Source organism: Pogoniulus pusillus, chromosome 27, assembly GCF_015220805.1.
Source record: "Pogoniulus pusillus isolate bPogPus1 chromosome 27, bPogPus1.pri, whole genome shotgun sequence".
Lineage (NCBI taxonomy): Eukaryota > Metazoa > Chordata > Aves > Piciformes > Lybiidae > Pogoniulus > Pogoniulus pusillus.
In genome coordinates, this window is record NC_087290.1 from 273130 (window position 1) to 300274 (window position 27145).

General features: G+C 56.0%; 1 protein-coding gene across 3 annotated transcripts in view; it reads left to right on the forward strand.

The window, feature by feature from the left end:
- The window catches only part of ATP2A3 (ATPase sarcoplasmic/endoplasmic reticulum Ca2+ transporting 3), a 72393-nt gene that overhangs the window by 20547 nt on the left and 24701 nt on the right, over positions 1 to 27145 (forward strand). For all 3 annotated transcript variants that reach the window (XM_064165842.1, XM_064165841.1, XM_064165843.1), the window contains exons 2-8: positions 12306 to 12323; positions 12708 to 12790; positions 13815 to 13919; positions 15122 to 15260; positions 17661 to 17741; positions 18336 to 18421; positions 18931 to 19395. In XM_064165842.1, the coding sequence (XP_064021912.1) occupies positions 12306 to 12323; positions 12708 to 12790; positions 13815 to 13919; positions 15122 to 15260; positions 17661 to 17741; positions 18336 to 18421; positions 18931 to 19395 (977 nt within the window). The remainder of the gene's footprint in view (positions 1 to 12305; positions 12324 to 12707; positions 12791 to 13814; positions 13920 to 15121; positions 15261 to 17660; positions 17742 to 18335; positions 18422 to 18930; positions 19396 to 27145) is intronic.

The window sequence follows — 27145 nt, forward strand, 5'->3', positions numbered from 1 at the left end:
AGGCAAAAGAAGGGGAGTTTGCAGTGAGGTGGGCAGAGTTTTCCTTACTTATTTCACACAACACTATTTGTTTCCTAGGTTGATCACTAGCAGCAGGGGCAGGGAGGGGATTCTACTCCTCCCTGCAGTGCTGGGGCAGCTCTGGAGTCCTCAGCACAGCACAGAGAGAGCTCTGCTGTGAGCCAGGCAGGGAGAGTTGGGAGTGTGCAGCCTGGAGAAGAGAAGGCTCCAGGGAGACCTTCTGGTGGCCTTCAGTGCTGAAAGGGCTGAGCAGAAAGCTGGGGACAGACTTTTTCTCAGGGCCTGTCGTGCCAGGCCAAGGGGGGATGGTTTGGACTGAACGAGGGAGATTGAGAGTGGAGAGAAGGGAGAAATGTGTGCCCTCGAGGGTGGGGAGAGCCTGGCCCAGGCTGCCCAGAGAGGTGGGAGCTGCCCCATGGCTGGCAGCAGTGCAGGTCAGGTTGTATGGGGCTGTGAGCAGCCTGCTCCAGCTGGGGCTGTCCCTGCTGAGTGCAAGGGGTTGGACTGAATAACATCAAGCACCCTGTAAGCAGCTCTGCTCTCCATCTGTCCTGCCCCACCGGCCCACACCCACCTTGCTCTGCTGCCATCTCCAGTGCTTCCTCTACCGCCAGATTTGCCTATTTTGGGGGCTGTGAATCCCACAGTCAGGAGGGACACTGCAGGTTCTTCAGAGCTGGAGCAGAGCTGAGCTCAGGGGAGGTGCAGGAGCAGCTGCTGGTGTTGGTAGAGCAGGGAGGTTGTTTCTCCTTCAGCTGCCATGGGCCTGGCAGGCAGCCCCCAGCGTTGTGGTGAGTGGTGACACAGCCAATGCAGGCATGGTCAGCAAAGAGCAGCTGCCAGGAGTAAGCAAATAAGGTGCTAGGGCTGGAAGTGCCTCCCTCACCCATGACACACCCAGGGCCATCATCACCTCTGCTAGAGAGGAAGAGACACAGGAGGGTGATGGACACAGGGAGAACAGCAGCTCCAGAGAGGTCTGTTCAGTGCTCAGCAAAAGCTATCGGAGCTGTGGGGAACAAGAGGCTGGGGCCAGACTCTTGTCAGTGGTGCCCAGGGACAGCATAAGGGGCAGTGGGCACAGACTGACACCCAGGAAGCTCCATGTGCAGAGGAGGAGAAAGTTGTTTGTTGTGAGGGTGCTGGAGGCCTGGAGCAGGCTGCCCAGAGAGATTGTGGAGTGTTCTTGCATGGAGAGCTTCCAAACCCCCCATGGCACTGTGCTGCTGGACAAGCTGCTGTGGGTGCCCTGCTGGAAAAGGGGTTGGACTGGGTGATCCCCAGAGGCCCCTTCCAGCCTCACCATTCTCTGATTCTGTGAAGAGAGAGATTCTTCAGAAGAGGGTCATGGTGTGAAGCTGAGGCCATGACCACATAGCATGAGGATGAGGCTGTGCCCAGTGTTGGGCCTGCACCTGAGGGGTTTCTGGTGTACCATGCATTGCTGCTTTCATGGGTCTGAGGAGCTGGGTGCAGCTGGGGATGCCGCAGCTAACCCACCACTGCCAGGGCACCGCTGAACCATCACCTTCAGCACCACATCTGCACAGCTTTGAAACCCCACCAGGAATGGCAACACCACCACTGTCCTGGGCAGCCTGCTCCAGGCCTCCAGCACCCTCACAACAAACAACTTTCTCCTCTTCACATCCAACCTCCTGGGCTCCACTTTGTGCCCCTTGCTGCCCCTTGTGCTGTCCCTGGGCACCACTGACAAGAATATGTCCCCAGACTCTTGCCCCCTACAGCTCCTTTAGCTCCTGCTGAGCATTGCTCAGATGCCCTCTGGGGCTGCTCTTCTGCAGGCTCTCAGCCCCAGGGCTCTCAGCCTTTGCTCCTCACAGAGCTGCTCCAGGCCCCTCAGCAGCTTTGCAGCCTCCTCTGGACTCTCTCCAGCAGTTCCCTGACTCTCTGCAGCTGCTCTGGCCCTGCTGGTCGCACCCTGCTTCCTGCACCCCAGGAGCCCATTGTTCTTTTTGGCCATGAGGGTACGTTGGTGGCTGTAGCAGTGCCTGCAGCAGGTAGCACTGTCCTGCTGTCACCCCAGGCAGCAGCCTGCAGGTGCTGGTTTTCAATCCTTGTGTAGCTCATAGGCATGTGAGGTGCTGAGGATCCTCCTGGCTCTGTTTGCAGGACTGTTTAGCCAGCCTGGCAGTCTGCTGTGCCGTGGGGCAAGTCTGCAGGGCACCGGGAAGTGCTGACGGTGCCAGCTGTCACCAGGAGTGAGGCAGAGCAGATGTCCTCTGGGCTAGGATCCTTCCAGCACAGCCTGCCCTGGGAAAGGCAGCCAGTTAAAATAACAGTTTATGCTGCCCGGTGTCTGGTGGGCAGGTGGAAAGATCCCAGAGCAGCCCTGCTCTGTGTCATGGGCTGGGGCTGCTCCCCAGCTCAGGACAGTTTAGGTATTTTTCACTCCTTGCACTCCTTTCCTGGGGCCTTTTTCCTGCCTGTTGGCCAGGGCTGGGAATAAGATGCATCCCTTATTTTGCCTGTCCACTTCCCGTGCCCTGCATACGGAAAAGGGAATTAAAGGCAGGAAGAACAGAACAAAATGAGTTTACAGTGCAGACGTGCAGGCCCAGAGTGGCCACGAGGATGATCAGAGGCTGCAGCACCTCTGCTGTGAGGGCAGGCTGGCAGCATTGGGGTTGTTCAGCCTGGAGAAGAGAATGCTCCAGGGAGACCTTACCCTGGTGTTTCAGTGTCTGAAGAGCACCTACAGGCAGGCTGGGCAGGGGCTGCTTCTGAGGGCTTGGAATGAGGGCAGTGGTCTGAAACTGGAGCAGGGCAGATTTAGGTTGGGCATCAGGAGGAAGTTCTGCACAGTGAGGGTGGTGAGACACTGGCATAGTGGCCCCATCCCTGAAGACGTTCAAGATCAACTTGATGTGGCCCTCAGCAACCTGCTCTAGTTGGAGGTGTCCTGCTGCCTGCAGGGGGGTTGGACAAGATGAGCTTTGAGGATCCTTTCCAGCCCAATGCAACCTGTGTGTGAAGTATGGCCCAAAGGAAGGCATTTGCAGCAGAAAGCTGTGATCCTCATCCTTATGCCCTTGCTGGGCACTGTGCTGTCACCAGTCCCATGGCAATTGGTGGTGAAGCATTTCCCATCAGGGAAATTCAATTTTATCCTCAAGTAGCTCCTGGAATGATGGAGAAAGTAACTTTTCAGTGTTCAGCCTCCAAGATCAGACTCAAAGAATGGTTTCAGTTGGTAAAAGCCTCTAGGATCATCCAGTCCAACCTTCAACACAAATGATCACAGGATCAGAGGATGTCAGGGGTTGGAAGGGATCCAAAGAGATCCTGGAGTCCAACCCCCCTCCCAGAGCAGGACCACACAATCTAGCTCAGGTCACACAGGAACACATCCAGACAGGCCTTGAAAGGCTCCAGAGAAGGAGACTCCACAGCCTCTCTGGGCAGCCTGTACCAGGGCTCTGGGACCCTTTCAGTAAAGAAATTCCCCTTGTGCTGAGCAGGAACCTCCTGTGCTGCAGCTTCCATCCATTGCTGCTTGTCCTGTCCCAGGCAGCAGTGAGCAGAGCCTGTTCCCCACTCCTGGCAGCCCTCAGACACTTGCAAACATTTATCCAATCCCCTCTCAGTCTTCTCTTCTCCAGACTAAGCAGCCCCAGGGCCCTCGGCCTCCCCCCATCAGCCATGCCCTCCAGTTCCCTCATCATCCTTGTAGCTCTCCACTGGACCCTCTCCAGCAGATCCCTGTTCCTCCTAAACTGGGGAGCCCAAAGCTGAACACAGTATTCAAGATGAGGTCTCAGCAGGGGAGAGTAGAGGGGGAGGAGAACCTCCCTGGATCTGCTGGACGCATCCTCCTAATACACCCCAGGCTCCCATTGGCCTTCTTGGCCAGCAGGGCACATTGCTGTGCCATGGGGAACTTGTTAGCCCCCAGCACCCCCAGGTCCCTCTCCTTGGGGCTGCTCTCCAGCAGTCACCTCCCAGCCTGGACTGCTGCAGTTTGTTATTCCTCCCCAGGTGCAGGACTCTGCACTTGTCCCTGTTGAACCTCATCTGGTTCCTCTGTGCCCAGCTCTCAGCCTGCCCAGGGCTCTCTGGATGGCCTCACAACCTGCAGCTGTCTCAGCCAAGCCTCCCAGCTTGGTGTCAGCAGCAAACTTGCTGAGCAGACTCTGTCTGTCTGTGCCCTCCTCAATGGCATTGATGAAGATGCTGAACAGGACTGGCCCCAGCACTGTCCCTGGGGGACACCACTGGTCACAGCTCTCCAGCTGGACCTGGCACCATTGATCACCACCCTCTGAACTCTCTCTTGCAACCAGCTCCTAACCCCCCTCACTGCCTGCTCTTGCATCCCACACTTCCTGAGCTGGCTCACCAGGATGTCATGGGAGACAGTGTCAAAGGCCTTGCTAAGGTCAGGGTAGACTACATCCACTGCTCTCCCTGCATCTACCCATTCAGCTATGTCACCACAGAATGCTCTCAGGTTAGTCAAGCACAACTCCCCCTTGGTAAATCCATGCTGGCCACTCCTGATAACCTTCTTCTCTCCCAGGTGCCTTCAGATGCCCTCCAGAATGAGCTGCTCCATCATTTTCCAGGGATGGAGGTGAGGCTGCCTGGTTGATAGTTCCCTGGAACCTCTTTCTTGCCCTTCTGAAGTGCCATTGGCTCTGCTCCAGTCCTCAGGCACCTCTCCTGCCTGCCACCAGTTGGCAAAGATGATGGAGAGTGGCAGAGCAACAACCTCAGGCAGCTCTCTCAGCACCCTTGGGTGCAGCCCGTCAGGGCCCAGGGACTTGTGAATGTTCAATGTGTGTCACTGATCCCTAGCCCAGTCTGCACTGACCAGTGGGGAGCATTCCCTCCTGCAGGCTTCCTCTCCTTCACCCAGGGTCTGGAGTCCACAGGGGAGTTCAGCCTTAGGTGTAAGGACTGGGGCACAGAAGGCATTCAGCAGCTCTGCCTTCTCTGCACCCTCAGCTCTCAGGCTGCCTCCTGGCTCAGCACTGCCCACACCTTCCCTGGGCTTCCTCTTCCTGCTGATGGGTTTGAAGCAGCCTTTCTTGTTCTGTTTCACTTCCTTTGCCAGCTTCAGTTCCAAGAGGGCTTTGGCCTCCCTGCATGCCCTGACAACTCCTCTGTACTTCTCCCAGGTGACCAATCCCTTCTTCCATGAACTGTAAGTTTCTTTCTTCCCTGAGAGTTCCTCCAGGAGCTCCTTGCTCAGCCATGCAGGTCTCCTAGCACAGCTACCTGATTTTCTGCTCAAGGGAGCAGACCTGGCTGGGGCTGGGAGGAAGTGACCTTTAAACATTAGCCAACTTTCTTGGGCTCCTTTCCCCTCCAGAGCCTCAGCCCGTGGGGTTGCTGCCAGCATGGCCCTGAGGAGCACAAAGTCAGCTCTGCAGAAGCCCAGGGTTGCAATGCTCCTTGTTGCTCTGACTCTGCCCTGTAGAACACTGAACTCCACCATGTCATGGTCACTGTCCCCAAGGCTGTTCCCGACCTTGATGTCCTCAACCACTCCCTCTTGATTAGTTAGTACAAGGCCCAGCAGTGCAGCTCTCCTTGTTGGTTCCTCCACTACCTGCAGTGACACACTGCAAGAGCCTCCTGGCCTGGCTGTGCCTGGCTGTGAGCTTCCCAGCAAACATCAGGGGGACTGAAGCCTCCCGTGAATACCAAGGAGTTAGCTCTAGAGGCTACCTCCAGCTGCCTGTAGAAGGCCTCATTGACATCTTCCTCCTGGTTTGGTGGTCTATAGTAGATGCCTACAACAATTTCAACTCCTTTCCCTCATCCCTTAATTCTTACCCACAAGTTTTCAACCCATTTTGCCTCCCTCCTTGGACAGAACTCAGCACATTTCAGTTGCTCTTGCACATAAAGAGCAACTCCCCCACCTTGTCTTAGAATCAGAGAATCACAGAATCAGTCAGAGTTGGAAGGGACCACAAGGAGCAGACAGTGCCATGCCCAGGGACACCCTACCCTAGAGCAGGCTGCACACAGCCTCATCCAGCCTGGCCTCAAACACCTCCAGCCATGGGACCTCAACCACCTCCCTGGGCCACCCATTCCAGCCTCTCACCACTCTCCTGCTCAACAACTTCCTCCTCACCTCCTGCCTCACTCTCCCCACCTCCAGCTTTGCTCCATTCCCCCCACTCCTGACACTCCCTCACAGCCTCAAAAGTCCCTCCCCAGCTTTTTTGTAGCCCACTTCAGATCCTGGAAGGTTACCTGGGAGCCTCCTCTGCTCCAGCCTGCACAGCCCCAACTCTTTCAGTCTGTGCTCACAGCAGAGCTGCTGCAGCCTCTCAGCATCCTCCTGGCCCTGCTCTGGACACTCTCCAGCATCTCCACAGCCCTCTTGTCCCAGGGGCTTCAGAACTGGATGCAGGACTCCAGGTGGGGTCTGAGCAGAGCAGAGGGGGAGAATCCCCTCCCTGGCCCTGCTGGCCACACTGCTGCTGCTGCAGCCCAGGCTCTGCTTGGCTTTCTGGGCTGCAAGTGCACACTGCTGGCTCCTGTGGAGCTTCTCCTCCAGCAGCACCCCCAAGTCCCTCTCCTCAGGGCTGCTCTCCAGCCACACTGCCCAGCCTGGAGTTGTGCTTGGAATTGCCCTGACCCAGCTGCAGGACCTTGCCCTTGGTCTTGTTGCACCTCCTGAGCTTGGCTTGTGCCCACCTCTACAGCCTGTGCAGGTCCCTCTGGCTGGATCCCTGCCCTCCAGCCTGGCTGCTGCACCACACAGCTTGGTGTGCTCAGCAGACTTGCTGAGGCTGCACTCAGTCCCTCTGTCCATGGCACCCACAAAGATGTTGAACAAGACTGGTCCCAGGACTGATCCCTGAGGGACTCAGCTTGTCACTGCCTCCTCTTGGCCGTGGAGCCATTGACAGCCACTCTTTGGGTGTGGCCACCAAGCCAGTTCTGTATCTATCTCGTGGTGCACCCATCACACCCATTAGGCACCAGCTTGGAGAGCAGGACGTGATGTGGGACAGTGCCAAAGGCCTTGCTCAGAGCCAGGTCACTGCCATCAGTTGCTTGCCCCTCAGCTATGAATGTTGTGACCTGTTCATAGAAGGCCACCAGGTTAGGCAGGACTTGGTGCAGCCATGCTGGTTGTAGCCAGTCACCTCTTCACTGTTCTTCTGTCTCAGTAGTGCCTCCAGCAGGATCTGCTCCATGATCTTGCTGGGCACAGAGGTGAGACTGACTGGCCTGGAGTTCCCTGGCTCCTCCTGCCTACCCTGTTTGACACTGGCAGTTCTGTTTCCCTTTTTCCAGCCAGTGAGAACTGCCCCAGACTGCCAGGACTTTTGGCATAGAATAGAGGGGGGTTTAGCAGCCTCATCTGCCAGTTCCCTTAGCACCCATGGGTGCATCCCATCAGGGCCCACAGACTTGAATACTTTCAGGTTCTTCAGGTGATCACAAACCTGATCTTCACTTATGCTGGGCAACTCTTCCTTCCAGCCCCCACCACTATCTTCCATGGCTCCAGGAGTGTGGCTGGAGGCCTTTGCAGTGAAGACTGAGGTAAAGAAGTCATTGAGAACCTCTTGCTGGTCTGTCCTTGCTGCACAGTATAAAGCCATCCAGGACAACGTTCCAGTGGTGGGAGCTGCCCCCCGTGTCTCAGTGACAGCAGTTCTATCACAGTCATTCAGCCTAAGGCAGATCTCCAGCTCCTGCTTATTCCCCATGCCCCATGCACTGGTGTACAAGCATGGCAGTCCCTTGGCTTTCGCTCTTGCAGGCTGACCATTCCCAGCCACTTCCATGGCCACCAACCTAGCAGTGAGCTTTGCATGTGCTGATTCTTTATTACTTGATCCCCATGGTACATCTCTGTAAAACTTCAAGAGTTCTTGTGTGTCCCCAGCATGCTGCAAGGTAACAGGCTGGAGGCTCTTACTCGCCTCCCACCCTGGTGTGCCATCCCTCAGCTTATGCTCATTGCTAGCCCAGCTAGCCCAACAGCCAGCACCACCATGGCCACTAAACCATGTCCCCAGGTGCCATGGCCACCGGTTCTTGAATGTCTCCAGGGATGAAGACTCTGCTGCTTTCCTTGGCAGCCTGTGCCAATACCTGACCACAAGATGTTTGCCCCAGGGTGTGCTTTGCCACAGGCCTCAGACAGTGTCTCCTTGTGCCTCAGGTTCCCCAAAAGCAGAGTGGGATGCAGTGCCTAAAGGCAAGATGGACAAGCAGCAGCTGCTGTGGGGCTGCACTGCTGCAGAGAGTTTCAATCCTGTACTCCAGCATTTCCTGACAGGCACCCCAGTGCCAGCCTGTCCTGTTGTCATTTGTTTGCCTTGGCCCAGGCGGCACAGGGCTGGGTGTCCCCAGGGATGCTGAGGCTGGCACCAAGCCCTGGGGCAGCAGCAGCTCCCACCCATGCTGCCTGACTCATGGGTGGCACCTGTGCTTTATTTGCCTGGTGGCCATGCCCTGTCATGCTGCTGGCACCAGCCCGTGGGCTGCCAGCCTGCTTGGAATTGGCAGGAGCTGGAGATTAAGCTCCAGCTAAACCAGCCCAGCAGGTTGAGGGCAGGTGCTGCTGGGGGATGGTCCTGTGACAGCAGCCACCCAGTGCCCTGTGCTGCTATCTCTGCTTTCTTGGCTCTGCTCTCCAAAGCTGTGCGGCAGAAGAGCAGGAGCAGAGAAACTACAGATCTCAGAGCCCCAGCACGGTGAGGCTGGAAGGGACCTCTGGAGATCATCCAGTCCAGCCTCCTGCTCCAGCAGGGCACCCACTGCAGCTTGCCCAGCAGCACAGTGCCCAGAGGAGTTTGGAAGCTCTCCACACAAGGGCACTCCACAGCCTCTCTGGGCAGCCTGCTCCAGGCCTCCAGCACCCTCACAACAAACAACTTTCTCCTCTTCAGGTGGAACCTTCTTGGTTCCACTTTATGCCCACTGCCCCTTGTGTTGTCCCTGGGCACCACTGACAAGAGTCTGGCCCCAGCCTCCTGCCCCCCACAGCTCCTTTAGCTCTTGCTGAGCATTGCTCAGATCCCCTCTGGGGCTGCTATCTTGGGAAGCAAAATCGCTCTGGTGCCATTGGGTGACTGTTTCAGGATACTCTCAGAGCTATCCTCACTCTCTGCCCTTGCTGCTGCTCTGCATTTGTCTTCTGGCTGTGCAGGGAGCATGGATATGGAGCAGGATCTCCATGCTGAGCTCAGAGACAGCAGCCAAAGCAAGGGGCTGTGCAGGTGCCAGCTGAGAGGTGCCATTTCAGCCTGCCTGCACTCATTGCTGTCCCAAAGGAATTGTAGATCTAGGATTTTGCTGGTCCCTGCCAGGAGTGGGTTTTCTGGTTGGATGAGACATGTCACTGCCACAGCTCAGCACCAGCTCTGCTGTCCTGCCTGGTGCCATGGGGCTGATTGATGTGGAACTTGGCAGTGAGGCTTCAGCCCCAAACATTCCTGGTTTCTGGTGCATTTCGGGCCCCAAAACCTGATTCTGTTGTGACTTTCTGGTCTTTTCCTCTGGGTATTTGGTGCCAAGTGGGCATTGAGCTGGTGGAAAGACTCCCTGATGGCAGAGGAGATGCCTGCCTCTGCACTGAATTTTGGGGTTGTTTGGAGGTGCCTGAAGCAGTGTTGCTGATGTTTGAGGTGTGGTAGCAGTGTCACCACCTGCACTGTGCTCCTGCTGCCCTCGAGCTGCACAAGCTCTGCTCACAGGCTTCCACCCACAGCTCTGCAGGTCTCTGCTCTGCAGGCAGCAGCACTGCAGCTCGGCATGCAAACACCACCTTGGAGAAGCACTCAGAGCACCATGGGGGCTGCTCCAGGTGGAAAGTCACCCCTTGACCCACAAGAGTCAAACCACCTCCTGTGAGGCCACCACCTGCCACCAGCCCTCTCACCTCAGAGGTTTGCATCCTTAAAACGGAGCTTAGATGGAAATAGCAGCAGCAGATCTCTTTGGGGTTTAATTTTGGTGGCTCCCTGGGCTGGGGAGAGGAAGCTGGGGAGGATCTGGCTGCAGAACGGAGAAGAGCCTCTCCTGACATGCTCTGCAGGGTGATTGGAGATGCTGAAGCTGCAGGGGGGTTTGTTGGGTGTTTTTTGGGTTTGGGGGAGGGGTGGGGGGAGTTGCTATAAGAGTAATTTTAGGCTCTATGTAATGATCTTGTCCTCACAATGGCCGAGGATCAGAGTGGCCCTGGGGACGTGGGATGCAACAGCTCCTGTGTGAGCTCTGAGGGGCTGGTGCATGTTGAAACATGAACACCTCCTCGTTTCCAGGGGCTGGGTCAGTGAAGTTTGAGTTGGATTTTGTTCATTTCTCTGAATGAAAATAGGTGCTGGAAAACAGCCCAGAGGGGTTTTCTTCCTGCTGTCACTTAGGGGTTTGTGCTGGAGGTGGTCAGAGACAACCTCAGGTTTGGTCCAGCTATGCGGCACTGAAGCGGCTTTGCTTTGGACTGATTCCTCTTGAACGTTCTCTATGGTTCAAAGATTCATGGAATGGGTTGGATTGGAAGGAACCTTAAAGCTTACCCAGCTCCAACCCCCTGCCATGTGCAGGGACACCTCCCACCAGCACAGCTTGCTCAAGGCCTCATCCAGCCTGGTGTTAAAACACCTCCAGGGAGGGAACCTCCCTGGGCAACCTGTGCCAGTGTCTCCCCACCCTCACTCTCCCCTCTCCCCACTCAAAGCCATTGTCCCTCCTCCTGTCACTTCCAGCCCTTGTCAAAGTCCCTCCTCAGCTCTCCTGGAGCCCCTTCAGGCACTGGAAGGCTGCTCTGAGGTCTCCCTGGAGCCTTCTCTTCTCTAGGCTAAACAGCCCCAACTCTCCCAGCCTGCCCCCACAGGGTTGCTTCTCCAGCCTCTGAGCATTTTTATGGCCCTCCCTCTTGGGTGTTTCCTGTGGTTTCTTTTAATCCCCCTCTGTGATTCCTCTTGAGCTTCAGCCAGTTCCTTATTTCCTTCCAGACGCACAAGTTGCTGGAGGAACATCTCATGTTCTCATCACCCCATGGGGTGCAGAAGTAGGTGGAGGACTGCAGAGCTGCAGAAGCTTTGAGGCAGCTCTTTGGGAGGTTTCTGCCTGAAGTTTTGCCTTTTGGCAGGTTTGGTGTTGGGATTTCATGTCTGGTGTCTTCTCTCAGCCCACAGCACCACAGAATGCAGGTCATGGGTAGCCTGCCCTGGTGCCATGCCACCTTGGTGCTGTTCCTTGTGCCATGAGGGACTGGCACAGCCCTCTGGAGGGTTTGTTGATGCATGGCTTTGGCTTGGGTTTCTCCACCTCCATCAAGCTCTGCTGTGCTCAGTGCATCCTGGAGTTCTTTTTCCCAGCTGCAGTGTTCTTACTTCCTCACCTTGGACAGCTGGCTGAGGCTTAGGCCCAGCTGCTCTGCAGGCAACCAAAGGATTCACCCCAGCTGTGGGGGCAGGGAGTACAAAGAAAGCCATCAGCAGCCAAAACAAGATCAGGATCACTCCTGAGCCCTCCCTTGGTGCAGGACCTTGCTGTCCTCAGCCAAACTTTGGGCACAGTAGAGCCAGCAGATCCATCACTGCTCAGGTGGGGGGCAGGAGCCATGCCCTTGGTGGGTGCCAGGGTTTGGGCACTGGTCAGTGCTTGTGAAACCCTTCACATGGTGCAATAAGGGCATGGTCAGCCCATGGTCATGTGAGAGACCATGGTTTGGGTTCAGGATCCTTTGGAGCTTTCTCAGCTTGTGCAGGTGACTGGGCGTGGGTTTGGCTGGGAGCAGGGTGGATGAAGGCTCTGCACCCCCCAGGCAGACTCAGGAGGACAGCCTGGACCAGCTGAGCATCATCCTTAGGTCTTTTCCAGAGCCCTGCAGAGTGTGAAGTGCAGCATGTGAGCAGGTAATGTGCTCTGCAGGTTACAGGCCCCAGCAGGTCTGTCCTGGGATTCTGGCAGGATGTTTTACAGGGGAGCAGGACCTCAGTGTCCTGGATTTGGAGAGGACAGCTCCTGAGGAGTGCTTGTTAGACAGGCTGAGTGCTGAAGCTGCTGAGTGCAGAAGCTGCTGGAGCTGCTTCCAGCAGGGAAATGAAGGAACAATGGTGTGGAGGGCACCCAGTGCTGCTTGCTTGATGTCAAACCCTTGAGGCCCAGCTGCCTTAGTGTGGGGATATGGGCATAAGCAGCTGTGGTTTGGGGTGCTGGATGGGCTGCTGAGGCAGGAGGGAAGGGACTGCTGGTCTGAGCCCAAATCACTAATTCCTCTTCTTTGGTAATTTCTGCCCTACTGCACTTGCTGGGCTGTCGATGGCAACCCCCAGAGCTCCCTGCAGAAGAAGGTGAGTCGTGGCCTGGAGCTGAGGGTGGGTTTGGTGGGTGCAAGCCTGCAGTCTGTGCAGAGGGTGCTGAGGATGAAGAGGGGGGGAGTCCTGGAGTTCTTGTAATTTTGGTTTGCATCCCAGAGAAAGCTGAGTGGGCAGCTTTTCTGCCATGGCAGAGCTGCCAGCTGTGTGCAGAAAGGTAGGAGATTGGGTCTGTGTCTAAAAACAGCCCTAGAAAACCAGGCCAAAGCCAGAAATAAAGGGGAACCCCCACTGGGATGGATGTCCTCACCAGTGCCTATGGCTCTACTGCAAGCAAGGGACGGGGTCTTGGTGAGCTCAGCGAGCTGTCCTCTGGGCTCGTTGGCACTGACTCTGCTTGGCATCACCTTTTCCCACCAGGAAAGTCTCTCTGGGAGTTGGTGCTGGAGCAGTTTGAAGATCTGCTGGTCCGCATCTTGTTGATAGCAGCTTTTCTGTCATTTGTAAGTACCCCTGTCTGTGGGCTGGGCACCTTCCAGGGCACCTCTGGACCTGGGTGACAGCCAGAAAGCACAGGAGCCAGCAGAAGGTGCGTGCTGGATAAAGGAGATGTCGCAGCAGGGCAGTGGCTTTGTAAGGCATAGTGACAAGAGCATCACCTCTGCTTCAAAGAGGAGGTGTGGGGCTGTTCAGGAGCACTGATCCATCCTTTGTGCCAGTAAGTGTGGGCAGCAGGGCCAGGACCCCTGGACTCAGCACTGGTGAGGCCACACCTTGAATCCTGGGCTCAGTTTTGGGCCCTCACTCCAAGAAGGACATTGAGGGTCTGGAGCAGGTCCAGAGAAGGACAACAAAGTTGAGGAAGGGTCTGGAGAGCAGGGCTGGGGAGGAGCAGCTGAGGGAGCTGGGTGGAGTTAATTTGGAGAAGAGGAGGCTGAGGGCAGAGCTCACTCTCTAGAACTCCTTGAAAGGGAGTCGTAGAGGTTGAAGCTAGATAGAGGTTGGTCTCTTGTCCCAGGTAACAAGCAATAGGACAAGAGGAAATGGCATGGAATTGTGCCAGGGGAGGGTTAGGTTAGAGATTAGGAACAATTTCTTTGCTGCAAGGGTGGTCAGGGATTGGAACAAGCTGCTGTGCTAGTTTGAAGCAGGCTAGAATGTTTTGGCGAGAAGAAGTAGATTATAGGCTGTAAAAGGAAAACAATGATGATGCCCAGGGAGGTGGTGGCCATGGCACTTCAGGCCATGGTTTAGTAAGCATGGTGGTGTTGGGTTTGTGGTTGGACTGTATGATCTTAGAGGTCTACTCCAACCTTGATGATTCTGTAACTGGAAGAGTGGAGGCAGCTGAGTTAAGCACTGGCACTCCGTGGCAAGTCCACACTTTAACCTCGTTGAAGTCCCTGCTGGGTCATCCTCTCTCCAGCAAACACCACATGATGGCTTCCTCTTATTTCCATCCTGCTTGAAATGTTAGCTCTCGTTGCTTCAGCCCTGTTGGAGTTCTTGTCTTCTCTTGCCTGCCAGATCCTGGCCTGGTTTGAAGAGGGTGAGGAGACGATGACGGCGTTCGTGGAGCCCATCGTCATCATCATGATCCTGATCGCCAACGCAGTGGTGGGCGTCTGGCAGGTACAGTGCAGCCCTTCCCCACCTGCCCCACAGCTCTCTGCTCCACGTGGCTGAGACCTTCATTTGAAGGTCTGTGTGCTTCTTGCTGTTGACAACTCATTTCTCAAAGGGCCAGGTCTCCAGCTGGCCATGCTGACTCACGCCCCTGTGCAGATGGCTCCCGGCTCGCTCCTTCAGGCCTTCTTTGGCAGCTTTGCAGCTTGGAGCTGGGGACCTTGCATTCCTTTTCCACCCAGGCAAGAGCAGCTTGTCTCCTGGCCATGGCCAAGTGGCTTTTCCAAGGAAAGCATTTCGCCTGGTCCACCAGAAAGGCACGGGGGCTGCTGCTGCCCAGCCCACTGGGGGATGAGCAAGCACCTCAGCCAGCGGTGCTGCTGGTCTTGGGGCTGTTGACCTGAAGGTCATTTATTTACCCACAGTTTGATCTGAGGTGCTGTGGTTGGATGAGGAAGTGCATCTGGGTGGGATCTGCTGCTTCCTAAAGCAAGAATGAGGAAACCAAGCTAAAAGGTCCATGCAGTGTCCAGGATCTGGTGTGATTTAAGTTCTTGAGAGAGCCAACTTTGAGTGCTGCCTCTAGTTGTGCTGTCCTTAACAGAAGGAGGACACAGAGCTGCTGGAGTGAGGCCAGAGGAGGCCACAAAGATGATCCAGAGCTATGAGGACAGGCTGAGGGAGCTGAAGGTGTTTAGCCTGGAGAAGAGAAGGCTCCAGGGGGAGCTCAGAGCTGCCTGCCAGCACCTGAAGGGATCCTGCAGGGAGGCTGCAGAGAGACTTTTCCTGAGGGTGTTTGAGGCAGGACAAGGGTTGAAGCCGACAGTTAGACTGGAGCTGAGGAAGAAGTGCTTCAGTGTGAGTGTGGTGAGACTCTGGAATAGGCTGCCCAGGGAGGCTGTGGCTGCCTCCTGCCTGGGGGTGTCCAAGGCCAGGTTGAATGAGGCCTTGGGCACCCAAATGTAGTTGAGAGCTGTCCCTGTCCATGGGAAAGAAGATGGAGGAGATGGTCTCTGAAGTCCCTTCCAGCCTGAGCCATTCCATGGTTTTGGAGCAGCTGAAGAAGGCGCAGCACTTGCCCCATCCGTGGTGCCAATGGGCACCAAGGGCAGGGCTGGTGTTCAGCTGTTCTTGCCATCAGAGAGCGCAGGGCAGAGCCAGCAGGAGCAGGCCCAGCGCTGCCAGCTGTGCCCCTGCTGTGCCCGCAGGAGCGGAACGCAGAGAGCGCCATCGAGGCCCTGAAGGAGTATGAGCCTGAGATGGGCAAAGTGATCCGCAGCGACCGCAGCGGCCTGCAGCGTGTCCGCGCCCGCGACATCGTCCCCGGGGACATCGTGGAGGTGGCAGGTAGGTGCCACCACCCTGCCAGGGCGCTGGGCTGGCCGAGGGGGCCTCAGGGACTCCTTGGTCTTTATGGTGGGAGGGCCTCAGTGTCCCCCTGGATGCCTTGAACTGAGTTTTGGGGTACTCTACTCCAAGAAGGACACTGAGAGGCTGGAGCAGGTCCAGAGGAGGGCAACCAAGCTGCGGAAGGGTCTGGAGGACAGGGCTGGGGAGGAGCAGCTGAGGGAGCTGGGGTGTGCAGCCTGGAGAAGAGGAGGCTGAGGGCAGAGCTCATTGCTCTCTGCAGCTGCCTGAGAGGAGGCTGCAGCCAGGTGGGGGTTGGGCTCTTCAGGTTAGTAACAAGTGATAGGACAGGACATGTCCTAGGTTGCCCCAGGGCAGGTTCAGGTTGGACATGAGGAACAATTTCTTCCCCAGAGCAGCTGTCAAGGCCCTGCTGAGGTTGTCCAGGGTAGTGGTGGAGTCCCCAGCCCCGGAAGGGTTACAAAGCAACCAAAACAATTCTCCGGTTCCTTTGGAGGTGCAGCAGGGTAGAGGGGGAGGAGAACCTCCCTCGACCTGCTGGCCACACTCTGCTCCACACACCCTTGCCTTGCCTTCTTGGCTTAAAGGCACCTTGCTGGCTCATGGAGTGCTTGTCCACCAGCACTGCCAGGCCTTCCTCTCTTGGCATGGAGGGGCTTGCAGCACTGGGGCAATCAGCCCAGGGGTCAGTAGCTGGCTCATGGCACCTAGGTTCATACAGGACATTGGCCACACTGCCGCCACACTGCCCACTCTAGAACAGGACCTGCTGTCCTTAGGCCTAGCAACAGATTGTTCATCTGAGAACCCTCCTTGCCTTTCCCAGGGGAGCTCTTTGCCCCCTTGGAGACGTTTGGCTGCCTTGAGCAGATACAAGGTGTGAGTCTGTGCACAAAGTGAGTGTCTCAGGGGGTCAGTGGGTTGGTACCCCCCTAACACAGCCCCAAGATCTGATGTGATGGAGAGTGAGGCAGGTCTGGCTGCACAGAAGCTATTGCACACCACATCCCAGATGCTGGTATCTGCAACTGGAATAAATGTCTGAGACTGGGATGGGTGCCAGCCCTGCCCTGCCATGCCTGACAGGGTCTGCAGCCCTGGCAGACAGTGCTCATCAAAGCCCGGGCTGGGGCAGGACCCCTCAGGTGAGGCCGGGTCGGTAAGGTGCTGGGAGGCAGCAGCTCTGCCTCACTGTTTCCAAAGCCCTGGAGCCTGGTGGGGTCCCGCCAGTAAGGGAAGAGCTAGGGGAAAGAAATCCAGTGGAAAAGCAGCTTTAAATGAGCTTTCTAAGGGAGCACCTCGATGGCTGTCAGTTGCTGGGGCTGCTTTCACCCATAGCCACTGTGCCATGCCAGGAGAGCCATGGATGGCTTTTTGTCCCAGCCACAAAAGGTCTTCATGGAATCACAGGCTGCTTTGAGTTGGAAGAGGAAAGCCACCTCCCTCCTCCATGGGTGCTGCCTGCCTGTGGTGGTCAAGGGAGTCCCAGCCTTGGTAGATAAGCTCTTGTCACTGTGGAGATGTAGCCAGGGCAGGTGGGATGTGGGGACTTGCAGGAGCCCACCTGAGTCCTCTGCTCACCCCTTTGCTTCTTACTTGTCCTGGCAAACCTGGCTTGAACCACCACTAATTTGTCTTGGGTGGGAGCTGGGAAAGGTGGTGGGCAGGGCTGGTGGCAGGTCACCCACTCAGGCAGTGTCCCTGGGCAGCACTCTCTGCACTGGAGTCTGGCCAGTTGGAACAGAAAATGAGAGGAGACAGCAACACTTGAGGTACAAATCAGTGGCCTCAGGTCTTGGGGTGGAGCTGGGCTGTGCCAGTGTGTTCCAGACGATCATGCAGTCATTTTCGTTGGCTTTTAAATCCCTCCAGGGATGAAGAGTCCACTACTGCCCTGGAGCAGGGCTTGGCAACCCTTCTGGGGCAGAAATGTTCCTCATATCTAATCTAAACCTCCCCTGGGGCAACCTGAGGCCATTTCCTCTTATCCTGTTGCTTGTTCCTTGGGAGCAGAGCCCAACACCCAGCCGGCTGCAGCCTCCTTTCAGGGAGTTGTAGAGAGCAATGAGCTCTGCCCTCAGCCTCTTTTTCTCCAAGTTCTGCAAGGCTGCCTGGAAGAGTGGGAGCTGCCCCATCCTTGCAACCATTGCAGGTCAGGTTGTCTGAGGCTCTGAGCAGCCTGCTCCGGTTGAGGATGTCCCTGCTGACTGCAGAGGGCTTGGACTGGATGGCCTTGAAAGGTCTCTTCTGATTCAAACCAGTCTGGGATTCCACACAGGCCTTTTGTGACTCAGACAAAAGGTTTGCTGCCTGCCTTCCCTGGGGCAGGGCAGGCTGCTGGCCACACCTGATGCAGCTGCTCTGCTCTTGTCCTTGCAGTGGGTGACAAGGTGCCAGCAGACATCCGGATCATCGAGATCCGCTCCACCACGCTGCGCGTGGACCAGTCCATCCTGACGGGTGCGTGCAGGCACGGGGCTGGGGCTGCCTGCTGCGGGCAGCGCTTCCCTCCAGGCAAATGCTGGAGGAAATGTGTTCCTGGCTGGAAAACGGGAGAAGGGGATTTAGGATTTAGGAAGGTCTCAGCATCACCTAAAGGTCTGAGCATGGCATGCCTGGTGCTTGGACAGCCCTTCTGCCAGCAGTTAGCGGTGCTGTGCCACACGTGCGGCTTAGCCAGGGGCTGCTCACTGCTGCTCATGCTCCCCCGTGCAGCTGCCGCCCAGTGCCCACTGGTACACGAGGCTTTGTGACTTCAGGGAGAGCTGACAAATATTTGGGGCCCCCATGGCTCCCTGGGGAAGGGATCTGGCCCCATCTGGTTATGAGGGAGCTCATGGCCACTCGTGATCTGCACAGCTTGTTCTTCTGCAGCCTTCATCTTCAGAGTGCCTCATCCCAGCTCGGATGTCCCCACAGTGGATGATTTGGTGGTTTGGTGGCACAGTGCTGCTTTAGGAAGTCATGGGGGCTGTGATGGAGGCTCATGACAGTGTGGAATGGAGGCTGGAGAGGAAACATGAGTGGTTCATCTCCTCCCTCTTATCTCGGCAGGGGAGTCTGTGTCGGTGATCAAACATGCTGACCCCATCCCTGACCCCCGGGCTGTCAACCAAGACAAGAAGAACATGCTGTTCTCTGTGAGTGCCCCTGACCACACCTCTCCTGGGCTTTTACAAAGAGCCACCAAGTGAAGAGGCTGGTGGGCATGGTGGACCTGAGCAGTGAGAAGGGCTGCATGCCTGAGAGACAAATCTGTGGAAAGGCTCCCAAATCCAGGATAATCAGGGCTGCTGTGTCTGGCTTTCCTCTGGGCTGTGGGGCATGATGCCATGGGCAGTTTTAGTGGGATTTCCATCAGAGGGCACATGTTATGGGTGAGGAAAAGGGCTGTGCTTGGGCCTGGAGCTGTTGCAAGTCTGTGTTTCCCTCTTGCTCATGCTTCTCTAAGGCAGAAGCCCTCAAGGGGTGAGAGAGCTCTCAAGAGGGTCTCCCACTGCTGTAGGTTGCCTTTATACAACCCCCCAGGGTGTCTCCTTTTCCCCTTAACCGAGATCTCTTCTTCTCGCACAACAACCAACCATCTCCCTGCTCAGGCCAAGAGGTCTCATGCTCATGTATCCAGTCGGTCCCCTTCCTTCCCTGCCAGGGCACCAACATTGCCTCCGGGAGGGCCATTGGGGTGGTGATTGCCACGGGGGTGTACACCGAGATCGGCAAGATCCGCAACCAGATGGCAGAGACGGAGCCCGAGAAGACTCCGCTGCAGCAGAAGCTGGATGAGTTCAGCCAGCAGCTCTCCAAGGTCATCTTCCTGGTGTGCGTCGCCGTCTGGCTCATCAACATCAGCCACTTCAGCGACCCCGTGCACGGGGGCTCCTGGTTCCGGGGAGCCATCTACTACTTCAAGATCTCGGTGGCACTGGCGGTGGCTGCCATCCCCGAGGGCCTGCCAGCCGTCATCACCACCTGCCTGGCGCTGGGCACACGCCGCATGGCCAAAAAGAATGCCATTGTCCGCAGCCTGCCCTCGGTGGAGACCCTGGGCTGCACCTCTGTCATCTGCTCTGACAAGACTGGCACCCTCACCACCAACCAGATGTCTGTCTGCAGGGTGAGTGTCAAGCCATGCTGGGGTGGAGGGAGGCTGCTCAGTGAGCCCCAAGCACTCCGTGTTGCTCCATCGCACCTTTGGGCACCAGCCTTTGCTGTCCTCACCAGGCCTGTTTCACAGCAGAGATTCGAAGGTGAGCATGGAAAATGGTTTGTAGGAAGCCCTGAGCTACCTTTCTGCCTGCCTGAGGGTGAAGAGGTTGATGGCTTCTCCTGGCATGGCTAAAACTCACCTTCATGAGCATACCAGACTGCCTCTGCAAAGAGCAGTTCTTCCTGCAGGGGTGAGGCTCGGAGCCATAGCTCCTGGAGGTGCCAGTGCAGCCAGCCCCTCTGCTCTCCTGCCCATTTTCCCCCCGATTTTAACTGCTGGGAGAGCCTGGACCATGTGAAACAGCAGAGTCTGGAGCTGCTTTGCCAGCAGCCTCCAGGCAGTGGAACACTGTCACCAGATTTCATCACCTCTGAGAGGCTGTGGACTCCGAGGAGGTGCTGATGGTGCCAGAGTGTGGTGTTGGAGTGACAAAGGCTCAGACCTGTGACACAAGATGCAGTGGCTGTAGCTGGCTCTTCTGGTTCATAAACCTCTGAATCAAAGCTGGCTGGGAACTGAAGTGCCCCCATGAGGTAGTGAGTCTTGTGGGCTGAGGGGACTCAGAGAGTCAGTGCAGCGTGTGGGTCTGTGACAAGCTCATGCAGAAACCCAGGAGTTAGGGGCCAATGCCCGTCACCTGATGGAAGAGTATTTTGGTTACCCATCCTCCCCTGGCAGAAGGTCTGCCACCAGCAGCTGGCTGCAGCTGGGCTTGGACTGCAGAGCTTCCTCTGATGGGGGAGCCCCACAGCGGTTCGCTGGGGAGGCTGAAGGCTGTGGTCTTGCAGAGAGCTTTGCTGCCCCGTGTGTGGCTGTGTGGAGGTGACCCATGAGGAAAGCCTGGACCATCCCAGTGCTTCTCAGCTTCCCCACTAGTCCTCCTACCTCAGGAAAGCTTTTTTGTCGTGGCCTTGGCATGCCTGGTGGGTAGAAGAACCTTGGAAAATGTGTTGCTGTGGGGAAAAATGGACCTGGCCACTGTCCCTCCTGTCTGACACTCGGGCAGAGCAGTGGGAAGCTGTGACTGTGCTGTGGGCTGGCCCTGGGTTTGGCCACTGCTTTGCTCTGCTGGCTGGAAACGTCTGGTAGCTCTGCCCTGGGGAGCGTTCAGAGCAGGCACTGCCTGAGGGAGGCAGTGACCGAGCTGCCCACATCTGCATGGGGAGGAGGTTCCACCAGCACGGCTTCTGCCCCAGTGATTCAGAGGAGCAAGCAAAGGGTTGTGCTGGGACTTGGGTTCCCTCTGCAGAAGCAGAGGTAGCACTGTCCATACATTCCCCAAACCTCTCCCTAACAGCTGCCCAGGGCAGTGGTGGAGTCCCCACCCTGGAAGGGTTTCAAAGCTGTGTAGATGTGGTGCTGAGGGCCATGGTTTAGTGGTGCCCTGGCAGTGCTAGGTTAAGAGTTGGACTGGGTGATGTCCAGAGGTCCTTTCCAACCCCACCGTGCTGGGATATGCATTATTCCTGTGACTGAATCCTGGCTGGGCAGGTGCTGCTTGCTGGAGAGGGATCCCAGGTGATGCATGCAGTGTGGAGGCAGCAGCAGTGGGTAAATATTTGCCTTGGGCAGTCCTCTGCGTGTCCGGGATGAGCTCCTACACCCAGCACCCAGCTCAGTGCCAGGGGCAAAAAGCCACCAAAGCACCTCAACAACCTGAAGAAAGGGAGGAATTGAGTGGAATTAGTTAGCTCACAATACACGGGGTGAGAGCAGCTGCTCAGCTACAGTGCTGAGCAGTGCTCGCCCTTCACGTCTGGCTGCCAGCAGCAGGTCCGTAGAGCTGTGCAGTGACTCCTGAAAGGCTTAAGGGCTGATTTGCAACCTTCAGCTGGTCTTCAAAGGCTGCACCACCGACTCTGAATCCCAGTTAGTGCCTGAGTCTTGCAGCTGGATGCCAGCTGAGCCAACTCAGGACACTCATGATGGTCATCAGGCGCCATGGCTCCTGACTACCCATGAGTGTAAGATGGTTGGTGACTGGACATGGTCAAGGTGGTCACAGATGCTGAGGGGCCTGGAGCAGCTCTGTGAGGAGCAAAGGCTGAGAGCCCTGGGGCTGAGAGCCTGCAGAAAAGCAGCCCCAGAGGGCATCTGAGCAATGCTCAGCAACAGCTTAAGGGACTGTGGGGAGCAAGAGGTTGGGGCCAGACTCTTGTCAGTGGTGCCCTGGGACAGCACAAGAGGCAGCAATGGGCACAAACTGGCGCCCAGGAGGTTGGATGTGAAGGGGAGGAGAAAGTTGTTTGTTGTGAGTGTGTTGGAGGCCTGGAGCAGGCTGCCCAGAGAGGCTGTGAGTGTCCTTGTGTGGAGAGCTTCCAACCCCCCCATGGCATTGTGCTGCTGGGCAAGCTGCTGTGGGTGCCCTACTTTAGGAGTGGGGGTGGACTGGATGATCCCCAGAGGTCACCTCCAGCCTCACCATGCTGGGGTTCTGTGTGCCAGGGATTTTGTCTATCTGTGATGGTTTGGGTGTTCCCTGCCCCCCACAGTTTAGAAATCACCCAGACTAGACTCAGGGGCTCTGGAAATTGAATGAAGCTTTATACTGACAGCTTAGCTCAATGTACAAGCAGATATTCACAGTAGATACAGCTCTATACAGAGATACACAAGGTAAAAGGTACTACAGAAACACAACAGCCCTCCCAGACACCTGAGTCCCCAGGAAGGGCTCCCAACCACCCTTCCACCTTCTCCCACCCCTCTCTACCTTACCCCAGATGCTGCCTTGTGCCCAAGGAAGAATGGAGGGTTGGCCAGGGGGGTTAGGAAGCAGGTGGATTAATCAGGTTAGGTTAGAGAGAGAGAAAGGCAGCTCAAAGCCCAAGCAGTGACCAAATGTCTTATCTATGTTTGGATTCTTGCACTTATGCCTCTCAGCAAGCCTATGAGTGAAGTAGACATAACCATTGTTTCCCTTTCACAGACTGTGATCTAATTCTTCTCACCAAAACAATCTAGCTAGCTTCAAACTAGCACACCATCTGAGGTAGTTCAGTGATTTTCCTTTCACTTGAAGTCCACTCAGTGCTAGAGCTCTGCAGTAAAGCCAGAAACCCACTTAGCAAATCACATGAAACCCAGAGTTCATCTTGGTGAACTTATGGTCAGCTGCAGGACTCCAAGACCACCACCTCCCACAGCTCATGGCGTGGAGCAACCAGGAACAAACTTCTCCCAGCCATTAAATAGAATACTAGAATGGGTTTGGTTGGAAGGGACCTTTAATATCAGCAAGTCCAGCCATTAACCCAACAAATACCTGTCCAGATAGGAGTGCTGAGGTCTGGCCAGGGCAGAAGTGGCAGAGGAGCATTTCAGCTGTGTTCTTGCACAGTGACATCACTCTGCTCAAGCTTGCAGCACCCTTTGATGCATCACAGCTTCACTTGCCAGGAGTGTGAGGGAGGCACTCGAGAGTCAGGACCCGAAGCTGAGCTGGGGCTGGAGGGGCAGATGCTGGCACTCTGTGTCTGAGAGAGGCAGGTGTCTGGTGACATCTGCCTGTCCCTGAGATGGTGCAGCTATTCAGGAGCTGTGAGGAGCTGCTTGCCTTTTGATCCTCAGGGCACTGCATTTGACTCAGAAGTTTCACAGAATTGGAAAGGACCCTCAAAGGTCATCCAACCCTTCCCTGCAGTCAGCTAGATCAGGTTAATCCATTCTGCGTCAAAGCTGATCTTGAATGTTTTCAGGGGTGAGGCCTCCACCACCTCCATGGGCAACCTGTTCCAGTGTTCCATCACCCTCGTGGTAAAGAACTTCCTAACACCCGACCTAAATCTGCTCTGATCCACTTCAAATCCGTTGCCTCTCATCCTATCACTACAAGTGCTTGGAAGCAGCCCCTGCCCCAGCCTTCCTAAAGGTGCCCTTCAGATGCTATGCTGGAGCCTTCTCTCCTCCAGGCTGAACAGCCCCAACTCTCTCAGCCTCTCCTGGTAGGAGAGACTTATCTTGGTGGCCAGCTCTGGAGCCACTCCATCAGTTCGATGTCCTTGTGTGAGGGGCTTCACAGCTGGACACAGTAGCCCAGGTGAGGTCTCAGCAGATCAGAGCAGAGGGATATATTCGCTCTCTCCGTCTCTGGCCACGCTGCTTTTGCTGCAGGCTGGACTGGGCACTTTGGGCTGTCTAAACTATCCACTAACTACTGGAAGAACTTGCTGGAGGGTTCCCAGGGCTGTGGCCCAGCTGCTGGCTGAGGCAATGGCTGGTGGGTGCTTGTTGGCCAAGGCTACTTCCAGCACAGAAGGAAAATGCAGCTGCTCTTTGGGCTGCTGGATGAGTGGATGAGTGCTGATTGCAGCCTCTGGCTGCTGCAGGCAGGAATCCTGGCTGGGCTGCCTTTCCATGAGGAGCTCTTGTAAAGATATAACAGAAAATACAGGCCTGTGGAAATGGATCCTTCAACTCTCCCTTCCCCAGCAGCCTGCAGCCAGCTGCCACATGCTGCTCTGGGCACACTACACCCCTGAGAGCCCCTTGCTTCCCAGCAATGGCCACGGGCCTCAGCCAGTCTCTCTGCTATGCTAACCGCTAAATCATCACAAATTGTGACCATGGCCTTGAAAGGGTAAGAGCAAGGGGTAAGCAGGGAAGCCCTGGGGCTGGCTGGGTTTCCCTGGTGGATAGAGGAACTGGTGTTCATCATCATGTGGGAGTGATTAGGCAGCTCCTCCTTGAGGATCTGTCTTGTGCAGGTTCCCCAAACCACCCAGCTGGGCTGCAGTGCACTGCTTTGTGCCTTCTGTCATTTTACTTCTGTTATTTTTGTGATGGAAACCATAGCTGTCCTCTGCAGGCTGAGCCACAGCTACTGCAGCACCAGCAGGGTGGGGCTGCATGGCACCTCCGGGGATCACCCCGTCCAACCCCATGCTCCAGCAGGGCACCCACTGCAGCTTGCCCAGCAGCACAATGCCCAGGGGGCTCTGGAAGCTCTCCACACAAGGACACTCCACAGCCTCTCTGAGCAGCCTGCTCCAGGCCTCCAGCACCCTCACAACAAACAACTTTATCCTCCTGGGTTCCAGACTGTGCCCACTGCCCCTTGTGCTGTCCCTGAGCACCACTGACAAGAGCCTCAAGCTCTTGCCCCCCACAGCTCCTTTAGCTCTTGCTGAGCATTGCTCAGATGCCCTCTGGGGCTGCTCTTCTGCAGGCTCTCAGCCCCAGGGCTCTCAGCCTTTGCACCTGTCACGGAAGGTAGTTTGGGAGGTTGCGGGGAAAACACGTGGAGGCTCACTTGTGGATTTCAAGTGATTTATTGCTCAAACATGGAGATCCCCTCCCGAACTAAATTCCCCACCTGAGTTCTTTTGGATTGAAGTTGTAGAATAACAGTTCAGAAAATAGCAGATAAAGGAGAGTCTGTGATTTCTTTAGAGTTCTTTTGAGTCTTTAAAGTTACTCAGTCTTTAGGTAAAGAGTTCTTTCTCCAGTTTACTCACTGTTCGTAGTTCAGTTCAGCACAGTTCGAGGTTTGGGCGGTGTCCCTTTGTTGGTCAGGATCGGGCCCAAGCAGCTTCAGGCCTCTGCGGGCCCCTCGTCGGGCAGGGCCGATCAGGAACGTGAGGGCACCGCGGCAGGAGCGAGGCAGGCAGGCAGGCGAGCGAGCGAGCGGGTAGGAGCAGGCACCAGCAAGCTCAAGCCAGCAAGCCCCGATCCAGGCAGGCACACCATTTATACTGTTCAAAAGAGGTGTGACCCTCCAGCCCAGGCTATTTTACGTTATTCTTACAGATTGGCACAAATTATAATCAATCTATACAACTGGAGAATTCTTACCAAAACAACCTGTAGGACCACCCAAAGCTCGGCCCATCAGCAGGTGCTCAGTGTGCATGAGAACCAAGGCCGAAAGGTGGAAAACAAGGCCCATGTTTACCTTTTATCTCCTCTAGGGAGGAAACTTCTCATGGGACTGGAAGATTGTTTTGGTTTTACGATGCTGCTGGCTTAAAATGTGAGACACTGCAACTTTTACAGCAGGGAGGCCTGTTGAGGGCTTCTGCTACCCTCCATGACAGCACCTCCCAGAGCTGCTCCAGGCCCCTCAGCAGCTCTACAGCCTCCTCTGGCCTCTCTCCAGCAGTTCCCTGTCCCTGCAACTGGGAGCCCAGAACTGGACCCAGCACTCCACATGTGGCCTGACTAGGGCAGAGCAGAGGGGAAGGAGAACCTCCCACATCTTGCTGGGCACACTCTTCTTCCTGCAGCCCAGGAGACCTTTTGGCTTCTTGACACCAAGGAGTGAGCACAGCACAAACCATGGCGTGCCTGTGGAATCACAGAGTTGTTTGGGTTGGAAGAGACCTTTAAACTCATCCAGTCCTACCCTTAACCCAGCACTGCCAAGGCACCACCAGTTGCCAGGCGCTCTCCTGGGCTGGGGAGCTCAGAATGGGACTGAATTACTTCTGGACCATTTCCATCACCTCCAAAAGTACCCTTTTTTCACCCCACACGTCATGCCAAGAAGCCAGCACCAAACACCTTTGTTCTGCTCCAGCCACCCCCTTGCTGTGCCAGTCACTCAGGCTGGGAGCAGGCAGGAGCTGGGATCTAACCTCTGGTTTCTGTGGGCTACCCAGGACCTTTTTTTACATAGGGATGGAAAACCCAAGGGATGGACAGAGTTTGTTTTTCCTTTGCCTTTCCTAAAGAGAAAGCTGCTGTTGTGGAGGGAGTGATTGTTTGGTAGCCACTTGCACTGGAAAACAAACAAGCTGGTGTCTGGTGAAAGCCCCCGTGGCTGTGGGGGTGAGTGCAGATTCTTTATGTAATGAGTCTGCTCCGCTTCCCTTCTGCAGCACTTCCCCAGCAGCCAGGCTCTCTGGGCCCTCTGGAAGGCAGTAGCATGGGATGTCTCCAGAAGAGACGGGGGAAGCTCAGCCTGCCAGCGCTGCTGTTGATATCTCAGTGGCCACCACACTTCACCTCAGTTTCTGCAGTCCTTCTTGAGGAGATTCAGTTGGCAAATGAGTTTTCTCTTTTTGTCAAGGTCCTCCACGTGTTGGCGTTTACTCCTCTTGCCAGAGGAGCCTCAACAGAGGTCCTAGGACATCTTTTCTGCTGACCCTTACCTCATGTTTTTCTTTGAAACACTTCAGAGATGCTGAGGGGCCTCCAGGTTGGGCTCTGGGAAAGGAGCTGAGAGCAGCAGCCCAGCAAATGCTATCTGCAAATAGCTTTGAAGCTGTGGAGCCCCTGGGAGGTTGCTTTGGGCACGGAAGCATCACACAGGAGATGCTTACTTTGAACCTTCCTCTTTGATTTGCCTAAAGCTATAAAATGCCCAGGTGAGAAAACCCACCGAGGGGTCCTGGTGCTAAAGCTGTCTGAACTTGGCCTGCTTGGCTTGACCCTAAACTTGTCCCTGGGGATACAGGTCTGGTAGGGAGATGTCACATCCACCAGCCAAGATAACAACACTGGCAGCGTGTCCTTGTAGGAGCAATAATTAATCACAACAGTCAATGAAGTCCTCTTACACTCCAGTGCTGGGTGCAGCTCTGGGCTCCCCAGCTGCAGAGAGCCAGGGAAGTGCTGGAGAGAGGCCAGGGGAGGCTGCAGAGCTGCTGAGGGGCCTGGAGCAGCTCTGGGAGGAGCAAAGGCTGAGAGCCCTGGGGCTGAGAGCCTGCAGAAGAGC